General features: G+C 38.5%; 1 protein-coding gene across 1 annotated transcript; it reads left to right on the top strand.

The window, feature by feature from the left end:
- The first annotated feature begins 6,535 nt into the window (after positions 1 to 6,535).
- On the top strand, positions 6,536 to 10,659 carry NPVF (neuropeptide VF precursor). The gene is made up of 3 exons (XM_042927606.1): positions 6,536 to 6,673; positions 8,343 to 8,746; positions 10,608 to 10,659. The coding sequence occupies exons 1-3, from the start codon at positions 6,536 to 6,538 to the stop codon at positions 10,657 to 10,659; spliced, it is 594 nt and encodes a 197-aa protein (XP_042783540.1).
- The last annotated feature ends 437 nt before the right edge of the window (positions 10,660 to 11,096 follow it).

The raw sequence follows: 11,096 nt of genomic DNA, 5'->3' as shown, positions 1-11,096 counted from the left end.
CCACATTTAGCGATGACACTCATTTTTTATTAGTTACTCATCTGTCCTTATTCCTGTTTTGAGATGAGAAAACAGTTGTGCTTATAAACATCCTCCAAAACTCCTATCAATGTAGGTTTAAGTAACAAAATTTCCTCCCCAGTGAAGGTGTGTTCAGGCTAATGGAAAAATCAGGCTGGTGGATTAGGCTAGGTCCTTCTGAAACTATTAAAAGTCGTGACTTTTCTCTTCATTAAAGCAAATTATTATTAGAAGAACACATTCCACATTTTAGAGCAGAATCCTTCATAGATAAAACAAAAACAAGATACTGAAAAGGCACACACTTTGTGAAAAACTAAATTATTTTGCTCAGTTTGGAATAACAAGATGGTTGCTTGCTTATTTTAAAAATATCAAAGGCAAAACTGGCCCAAAAAAGAGAAAAAAAAAATCCCAGGAAAGGTCTTGGTTTCCATTACCTATATTTGTATAAAAGCTATGTGTTGTTTTAACTAAACATCTGGTCTTTGTCCCTCATGTAGAGCATTCTGAGTTTTCTTGACACTTTGGCAAGAGGTACCATAACCCCCTGCCAGGCCAGTAAAAATCACACATTTTTCCTGCAAGGAAAAAAATGTCAATAAAAATGAAACATTAAAAAGCGTAAAAGCTTGAATTGAAAAGCTGTGTTGTAGACAGGCCGCTTCCTAATCAGCCTTGCACAACTGCTTTAAAAATTCTTTAAAACATTACCACTCCATATCACTTGAAAGATTTAATACTGAAAAGTTTGTTCAGTACATTGTTCTAAAATATATCCTTTAGACATAGGGAACTTGCCATTTAATCAACCTTCTAGAATAAATCATTTGAATTAATTTTTATAATTACTTAATGTGTATTCTTGTACAAACTGATTCTTTAAGTTACTCCAACTAGAATTGAATTTCAACTGCTTTTACTACATGGAGGGATAATCTTTGTCTCATGTTCACATCAGCACCTTGCAAGGCCCTGGCATTGTAATCTGTCATAATAAAAAGCATAGAAGTAAATACAATCCTGCCATCAAAATATGACATGCTCATTATAATAAGCCACTCATAAATCTTGAAACAAAGGCACCACCACACATTTTTAAAACAGTAATTTTATACAATTTGCATAGGACAATTTTATTTGGAACCAAGGCAGACATTTCTTTCTCTTTGTACACAATAGACTGAGATGTATTATACAGTAATACCATCACCCACCTCTAAAGGGGGCCTGAAATTCGTTAACAAATGGCTACAAAATACTTTGCAAACATGCAATGAAAATAATACGATAATGCCATAAATTCTTGTGCATAGCACAACAATTGGACTCTGCTTATATGGAAAGAAAGAAAGAAACTGTAAGAAGGTAAATAAATGCCCTGAAAATAAACTGCTTGGGTGAGGATGAGGAACAGGGTTGTATAAGAAAATTCTTCCGTATATTAATATTCAATACCTCTTTGGCAGACATCACCATGGCCTTAGGGGGCATGGATCAATGTGTGGAGGAAGGTAGCTCTTCTGTATAAAAATTGCAATAAAAACTTGCAGCCCATGGCACAAAAACAACCACGTATTTTAAATATTTTCCTAGAGGGGCAGATAAACCGGGACATTACAAAGTCCTAAACCCAACTCACATCACCTCAGTTCCTGACTGGCAGAAATGATTTGTCCCCTACTCTAACTGCCTGGCAAAGGTCAGGGACATCTATTGGGCATGGAAAAGTAGAGCCCTTTTCTGCCCTCAGTCAGTGGAGCCTATGAAGTCCGCCTAATGCAAGACCCTGAAGCATGGTCAGGAAGCCCCTCTTAGGGCTGAGTAGTCCCTTTTCACACCCTTCCTGCTGTTTGGACACAGTAACACAGCAAGACCCATCAGAATATATTGAACTTATCAAACTGCATATTGCACTGTAACAGGATAAAACATACTTGCATTCAACCTACCTATACTTGACTGTCCATGTATGGGTCTCAGTCTGGGAAAGCTTTAGATGTGAACCCTCACCGGGAGAATGTTAAGATGGTAAGATTTCAGTATAAGCCAACAAACTTAAGCTCTAAAAATGTATAAGTCACAGTAAAGAGGAAACTCTGGTCAACAGCCAAAACTGGGAAAAACAATTAACAAGCACCTTCAGTTTTAACTCCTATTCCTAACACCAACGAAAAATACATTCATTCATTTAGAAATAAAATGTTCTGAGCATCTGTGATATAGACAATGGAAATAGCACCGTGATGTGCAAAAACAAGGCTCTGCCCTCATGTACGTTTCCAGAACAATATAGGAGGAGGGAGGCCAAGGTACAGTACAGGACAAGTCAGAATGAAAAGGCCACAACTGGCGAAGAACAAAGAGCCATTTATTGGAGCTGGAAGTCAGGAGAGGCTTCTCACAACATGTAATGTCTCAGCTGAGACCCAAACAACGAGGAGGTGTAAGAAGGAGACAGGGGAATAGACGAATATTTCATGCACAGGAAAATCATAAGCAAGAGGCCTGGAGGCAAGAAAAATCGCATCCATTTGGAAAACAGAAGTTTATCATAGAGGCTCCTGGGTGGCTGAGTAGGTTAAGCATCCGACTCTTGATCTGGGCTCAAGTCATGATCTCACAGTTTGTGAGTTCAAGCCCCACATTGGGCTCTGCACTGACAGCATGGAGCCTGCTTGGAATTCTCTCTCCGTCTCTCTCTCTCTTTGCCCCTATCCCACTTGTGCTTTCTCTCTCAAAAAAAAAAAAAAAAAAAAAAAAAGAAAGAAAAAAGAAAAAGAATAAACTTAAAAAAAAGGAAAGAAGTTTATCATAAAGCACAGAGGTGGTGAGAGAGATGATGTAGGAGAGGTAAGAGGGCTACTAGCAATGAAAAGTGGGCTATCTAAGTGATTCCAAGAAAAATGGCAAACCACTGAAAGGTTTTAAAAAAGAAATCATAAATATGTTCTATTTTGTAAAAATATGTCTGATTACTCTGTGGAGGAAGAACTGGACAGGACCAAGAAAAAGGTTAGTTTCAGATAGTGGGGTATAGTTATTTGTGGGACAGTTGTTGGGGAGATATTATAGGAAATTAGGTATCCTGAAAAAATGCTTCCAATTAAGAGATGTTTGATGGAATTGATAAGGTGGGGATTATTTTCATTGATTAGGTTCAAGGAATCGAATCGGGATAAGAGAAAATGGTGAACTGAGTAATGGCAATGGGGATGGAGAGAGGTGAACAGATTAATTAGAAGCTAGAAAAGACCAGGCTTGACTGGGTGGAGTGGCAGAGTGAGAACGTGTTCGGAATGCTTGGGTTCAAATCCCAGCCCTGCCATGTACAGAGAAAATTATTTCACCCTTCTGCACCTTAGTCCTCCTTTCTGAAAAGTACAAATAATGATAATAGTAAATACTTATGAGATTATTGTGGAAGACAAAGAAGTTAATTCACAAAGTACTTAGGACAGTTCTTGGCATGTGGTAAGTGCTCAAGAAAATACTATCTATTATTACTGAGTATAAAGCTCAAAACTAGAAACAGTTGTTCATTAACTATAGAATGGGATGAGGGAGGAACGGGGAGGAAATAGTCATGGTTCTCACAAAGGATTTAGGAGTGGTCCTATGGGTGGATGACTGAGCCAGTTATCTATTTATTGCCTTTCAGCTCCAAATCCACTCCACATTTCACGCTCTGAGATAATAGAGATGGACCCAGTAAGCATTTATCTTTTGGGGCTATAATAATTTTAGGCTTTGTTAGTAAAAGGCATTAGAAGGGTACTATGGGAGGAAGGGATTTCCCTTTCTGGCTCAAATGGGTTTCCATTTGCTTCTTTTTGTTCCTACACATGGCTGCCCGTGGTGCATGTTCAGGACATCTGGTAACACTCATCCCCGTGGAGTTGATTCCTAGTGAGTCTCAGAGATATCCCAGAAGTTGCCTTCCCAGCCTTGGCCCATCTGCACCCTGGAAGAGTATCTCCCACTTGTGAGTGTAGACAGGCTCTGGCCTGGGGTGACCCAGCAAACTTCTCTGCCATCCTTACTTTCTCCAATATGGTCTGAATCCCAATCAGCTTGCCCTTTCCTTGGATACTCTCCCTTGGCTCTAGTGTATTCTTTACCCCTTTATAGTTAATCCCCTTTATAATTAATAATGCTTTATATTAATCAAACTATTGTTCAAATTACTATGTATTTTCTATCTCCTGATTGGACCCTGACAGAAAGAATACTGTTCATTGAAATGGGAAACATAGGAGGAGAGACCGGTATGAAAAAGATAAATTCCACTTTGGACATACAGCACTTAAGATGCCTGTGGGGCATCCCAACAGCACTGTGTGGTCGGAAGCCAAGGATGTGGGGGGTCTAAAGCTCAGAAGTGTTCAAGCTGGAGACAGAGGCTTAGAAGTGAGTTGATTTCAGGTTCCTAAAATCTTAGTGAAGCATGTATGTAAATGCCACGTGTCCGGGAGATAGATTTTTTTCATTTTTTTATGCTCATGTCTCAGCAAGAATCCCTAAATATACTATGTATGTGGCAGCACATTTCATCAAAAGATTTATGATGATTTCATACTGTGTATGTTAGGTCATGTTGTTTTATAGCAACATTTTCGAAGCTAACTGAAAATACGGCTGAAAAAGTGCCAAGCCCTATATTAATAAGATAATTCTCATTATACTCCAAACTTGGAAGTTTGAACCTGGTGGAGACAGGGGAGTAATTAGTCATATCGGCTACTCTAGATGCTGACTGCAATCAGAAAAACTCTAATAGATGTGTCAAAACCTCAAGTAGCAGTACTGAAAATGGATGCACTGCTAACATTTCAAACAACCAGATAACAGAACCTACTTTGAAAGAGACCCAGGTGGACCGTTTCCACTTTTTCCAGGGTGTGAACTCGGCCAACATAACTTGCTCCTTGCGTCACCCATTTCTCAAAAGTTTGGATCTACTGACCACAAAAAAAGGAAGTTCCATCAGCAGTTTGCAAAGGAACAATTTGAAAGAGAAATGCATTAAATCCTCAGGGAAATTAAACCCAAATAATCCAATAACAGTGTTACAAAATTAACCCTAGACTATGAATTGAATTAATTGCCTCCTACTGTGGGGCTTCTTGGCTAGCACAGACTAAAACAAATGAGGCCAATGATGTCAACTGCCTTTAAGAGAAGCTGCAGGCAAGTGTGACCTTGGGGTACTCAAGAGTTTAACCATTGTCTTCCTAATTTATTCTGGAGATCTATAATATAGAGAAAGGTCTTCACTTCTGCCCATCGCAAACCTCAAATCATGTAGGTTGTGGAAGAGGCTCAAGATGGTACAATCCATGACACAAAAAGATGTGATTTTATAATTTGCTCTTTTGTGAATTCACCTCTAAGTGTCTGTATCTAGAAGTAGCTAAAAATCAATCACTATAAGGTCTTTTTTTCCCTGAGAGGGCTGAATGGGCAGATGGGAATAAATAATGATTTCTCTAGAACCTAGGTAGTCTCATGATAAGACAGCTGTTTAAGAATACCAGTCATCTGCTCCAAAAGAGACTCGCTTTGGCATTTCAGTAAATAGCCATTTATTTCTATAAATTCTTTTCTTATGCCATGATGTCAGTATGCCTGTGGCAATGCGAGATTACCTAAATAATATGGGCCAGGGGACCAACAAAATTAGCATGTGTGTGACTTACCAAACCTCTGCTAGGGTTCTTAAGGGCTCTGAGGAGGAAGGTAGGGTGCAGCAGCACCACAGAAATAAAATCCCAGTGATTTATACGGTTTTGCCAAATAAGGCCCACAGGGCAAATACAAAAGGCCTGGAACTGCCTCCAGCTTCTCCTGAGACAGCCAGTTTGTCAAAACGCCTAGCACATGGTCTGATGCCCACCTTTCACGTCGCAGCTGACATTTACTCCTGAAGCTTTTTCATAACCAAACAGCATTTTACAAAAAGTTAATTAATGGCATTTATTTGGGTATTATGTGACTTAGAATTCTTTTTACATTCTTAATTTTCTTTGACATTTTGAAATTACTATGCCTAACTCTTTTGTGTGAGTAAAAAAAAAAATGGTTTTTTTTTTGTTTAAGATAGCTCGCATGTATTGAATACTATTTTTTTTCCTTCTGAAGAATTGACGCAAACACCAAAATATTTTTTATTTGAGCTCAGAGAAATGAAGCATTCTGTTTGTTCGGACTCTTAATTACCATGGCCCCAAACTTATCTAATTAGAAACTCCTTCATAATGAGGAAAATTATTTTCAAAGTTAATGAATTTGCAAACAGGAACATAGCTGTCTTTTCCAGAATGAATTACCCACATTCCTTAAATACATAGTTTAGTTAAACACTCTAATTAATATTAGTACTTAAAACATGTGGGATTGGTTTCACTGTTAAATCAATCTTTCCTTTGTTTTTAGACAGTATAAAAAGACCACGATTCCCCATCTTGCAGACATCAGGCTGCACATAGAAACTTAATTCTAGATTCTGAACAAAATGAAAGTTATTTCATCAAAATGCTTTATTTTATTGACTTTAGCCACTTCAAGCTTGTTAACATCAAGCATCTTTTGTACAGATGAATTAATGATGTCCAGTTTTCACAGCAAAGAAAATAATGACAAATATTCTGAGGTAAGTTTTTTAACTCCATCTAACATGACTAGCATTAACTATATATATGTCCTAAATCTGATGCCTTTTTGTATTTTGTAAAGAGTAAGGAATAAGTTAGTTTGTGCTTTGTTGTTTGTCAAACTGCAGGCTTCCCATGACAGTGCATTGATATAGTTTGTATTTTTTAACACAACAGCAAACAGCCTGGCCTCTCTAATGACAATTTATGTACAGGGTATGATATGTAACAAGTATAAAGGTGCATTAGGAATTTTCAACGGACTCAGAAGTACACAGTTGTAATAAATAATTGCTGATATAAGATCTGGATATGCTTCAGCTGAACATTTGAATGGTCTTCAACTATAAACTAAAAAAATACAAGGGTTGTATTTTCTACCTAGCAATTATGAGCTGATAAGTTTATGGTAAATCTACATCTAAGTAAAATATCTATCCCTAGATGGTGGAATTGCAAGTTATTTTTATTTTCTTCTTTATGCTTTTATACATTTTCCAAACTTGCTGAAATGAGTACATATTACTTTTTACAATCAGAAAAACAATCATTTAAAAATCTTAAGGGGGCACGTGGGTGGCTCAGTCGGTCAAGTGTCTGACTTCGGCTCAGGTCATGAGCCCCTTGTCAGCCTCTGTGCTGACAGCCAGTGCCTGGAGCCTGCTTCAGATTCTGTCTCCCTCCCTCTCTGCCCCTTTCCCACCTTTTCTGAACTAAATAAACATTAAAAAGCAATTTTTAATCTTCTTAGGGACAAATTTTCATGGGAAAGCTAAATTTAATTAAATATTTGTTGTATTTTAAGTGGTTCTTTTAATTTTTTTTTAATATTTATTTAGTTTTGAGAGAGACAGAGAGAGACAGGGTGTAAGTGGGGGAGGAGCAGAGAGAGAAGGAGACACAGAATCTGAAGCAGGCTCCAGGCTCTGAGCTTCAGCCCAGAGCCTGCCACAGGGCTCGAACTCACAAATGGTGAGACTGTGACTGTGCCACCCAGGCACCCCTTAAGTGGTTCCTTTAAAGTTGGTAGAGTAGTGGTGCAGTGACCCACAAACCAATCACTGCTTTAATAAAAATGTAACTTATATACTAATAAAAATGCAATCGGTTTCTTGAGCAATGCTTTTAGAGTGGAGCTCTGAATGTGAGCAGGTAAGAAAGAAATTCAGTGGAGCCTCCTCTAGCTATACCCCAAAACCTAGCTAGCATCTCTCATTGCATTTATCCACCACTTTGTCATTTAAAAAGAGGAGAAGCAAGAGACATGAAGAGGCCATGTAAGGTTTCTCTAAAATCAAAATATAAAAATATATGAACTATTTCATAAATGGCATGAATCAAAAGCTGAAAGAGAATAACTTCAGCAAAATAAACTTTTGCCTCATTTCAATACTTTATTATGTTCCTGCTGCTCAAACACATTGCTGTATTCACTATATGTTTTTTATTAATATTTTATGGGTGCCTTACAATAGTCCAGGGACAGAGAAACTAGATTGCTTTAAGAAGCCTAATGCGAACGCTTTATTTAAAAATTCTGCACATTAACACAAACTTTGTTTATAGCTTTAACAATTCTGCAAACCAAAGTCTGGACTTAAGTTAATTTGGGGTTTATACCTACTACCTGAAACAATAACTTATTTTAATATTCTTTTCTAATCATAGCCTAAAGGAGACCCTGAGGGAGAAAAGGAAAGAAGTCTCAGTTTTGAAGAGCTCCAAGACTGGGGTCCAAAAACTGTCATTAAGATGAGTGCACCCACAGTCAACAAAATGCCACACTCAGCTGCCAATTTGCCATTGAGATTTGGGAGGACCATGGAAGACGAAAGAAGCACTGGGGCAATGGCCAGCCTGCCCCTGAGATTTGGAAGAAATATAAAGGAAAGTATCTCAAGACATGTTCCTAATCTGCCCCAAAGGTTTGGGAGAACAACGGCCAAAAGCGTCGCCAAGACACAGAGTGATTTGCTCCAACAATCCATGCTTTCACCATCTGCCAGTGAGTTACTCTACTCCATGAACTGCCAGCCCCGAGAAATCCAGAATCCTGATCAAAAACACCCATGGTAAATACCTGAAAACCAGTTAAAATGAATGGGCAGTTATATATAGCTGGTCCGGAAACATTAAAAAGGATTACCTCTTTTCAAAAGTTTCTAAGAAAGTTAAGTTTCTTAGAAGGGAAAAGGTAAAGAGACAGGGAAATGAATACCTGAACTGAGAACATGACCACAGGTATAAAGTAATGAGGTGGTTTCCCCTAAGCCACACGTGGGCATCAGTCTCATCATTCTATAGCCACATACTGAGTAGGAAAATCCTGATGACGGGATTGGGAATTTAAGCCTATGACATACTGTCCAACATTTAATCTCTCTAATGTAAAAGATCCCATATGAGGGAACTGTCTGCAAGTACACAGGATGCCATTTCAATACACCAGGTCTCAAATTCAGAAGATTTTCTTCATCAACTTTAAATCAATTTTTTTTTCTTTTTCTTGATCTCATTTTATAAATGAGTGCTATTACTATCATTGTATTAATAAGTATTTATGAAGTATCTACTATGCACAAATCAAAAAGCAAGAGTTTCATAAAATTAATAGACAAGCTACCTCTTATTCCTTTTTTATTTTTTTTATTGTTTATTTATTTTTGAGAGAGACAGAGCAGGAGTTGGGGAGGGGCAGAGAGAGAGGGAGACGCAGAATCTGAAGCAGGCTCCAGGCTCTGAGCTGTCAGCATAGAGCCCTGCTTGAACCCACAAACCGGGAGATTGTGACCTGAGCCGAAGTCACACACTTAACCAACTGAGCTACCCAGGTGTCCCTCTTATTTTCTAAGTAGAGAGTATATATATAAAAAAAAAAAAAAATTTATATAGAGTAGAACATGAAACTTTAAGGCCTGTAGAAAGTCAGGTAGCAAGCTCTGACACCTTATAAGTGAGACCTTTTCAGAACATTCCTAGTTTATTTTTTATGTGGCTCTTATTGCCATCTGACATATTTTCTCCTTTACTAGAATTTGGGGTCCATAAATTCCATGCTTTTTGTCCACAGCATGGCACAACAGACTGTGCCCGGCGGGGGTGGGGGTGGGGGTGGGGGTGCGGTGCTGGGAGTATTCCTACACATAGCACTCTGGGAAAGTTTCACCAGTTAGACTTTGAAAGGTGGCTCTGTTTTGAACCTTCAGAGACAGGTGGGAAAAGAGAAGATACTTTCAGGCAAAAAGAGAAGTGTGAACAATGGTACTAAAGCAAGGGTGAGCCCCGCACAGCTAAGGTTCAGTTTGGTGAGAGAAGCAAGGGTGCAAAGAAAAGAGGAAAGAAGGAGACAAGGTTGGGCTAAGAGCTGACAGCGCAAACTCAGGGCCAAGTAAAGGACTTTGGATGTTATTCATTAAGAAAGGGATGGGGCACCTGGGTGGCTCAGTGGGTTAAGTGTCCAACTTTGGCTCAGGTCATGATCTCGCTGTTCCTGAGTTCCAGCCCCGCGTCGGGCTCTCTGCTGACAGCTCGGAGCCTGGAGTCTGCTTTGGATTCTGTGCCTCCCTCTCTGTCCCTCTCCTGTTTATGCTCTCTCTCTCTCTCTGTCTCTTTCAAAAATAAGTAAACATTAAAAAAGAAAAGGAGAACTACTGACATTTCTGCTGAGGTCCTGAGATATACAGGGGTAGAATTTGGCAACTAACCAGATGTTGCGAGTGGGGCAGTGTGGAGGGAAAGAAGTGATTCCAGGGTAAGCTGGTAAATCCGAGTACCCACTACAAATTCAGGATCTCATCAACATGTCACTCATTTGAAGTGCAACACAATTCAACTCAAGTATAATTAAGCAGTTAGGACCATGGCTTGTATTTTTATATGCACTTATGCTATTGCTATGATGGATGAGAACATGTTGTACTGCTTACATTTTAGGAGACTGGGATTCAAGAAAATAGACGATACAGAACTGAAACAAGAAAAATAAGAGATTCGGAGCTTGTCCCTAAAGATGATATAAAGCTGTGGCCTGTAATCTGTAAACAACTCTACAGTGACGACAACAATGAAGGAAGAGTCACGGTACTCTTTTGATGGGTTATCACTGACAACAATTTTTCCTTGTCACTAGAGCTGGTATCTTAAAAGTTATTTTAAAAAATTTAAATAATATTGTAATGTAAAAATGAAATAATTTTTGTCTAAATAAAAAGAACATTGCAAATACTTAAGAAGCCTCTGGTAATGGGGAGAAAGGGGGTGGGTGGGCAGGGGGAGGCTGAAGCTATACCACTATCTTATGTAAATATCATGGACACAGCCACAATGAAGTAAAAAATTAAATAGAAGAGTAACCTGACAAATATTATTATGAAATTTAAATAATTTAAGAGAGTAATATGGTTGACATATGAACCAGAATAA

This window comes from Panthera leo, chromosome A2, assembly GCF_018350215.1.
Source record: "Panthera leo isolate Ple1 chromosome A2, P.leo_Ple1_pat1.1, whole genome shotgun sequence".
NCBI classification, from domain to species: Eukaryota; Metazoa; Chordata; class Mammalia; order Carnivora; family Felidae; genus Panthera; species Panthera leo.
This window is presented reverse-complemented; position numbering and strand designations above follow the sequence as displayed.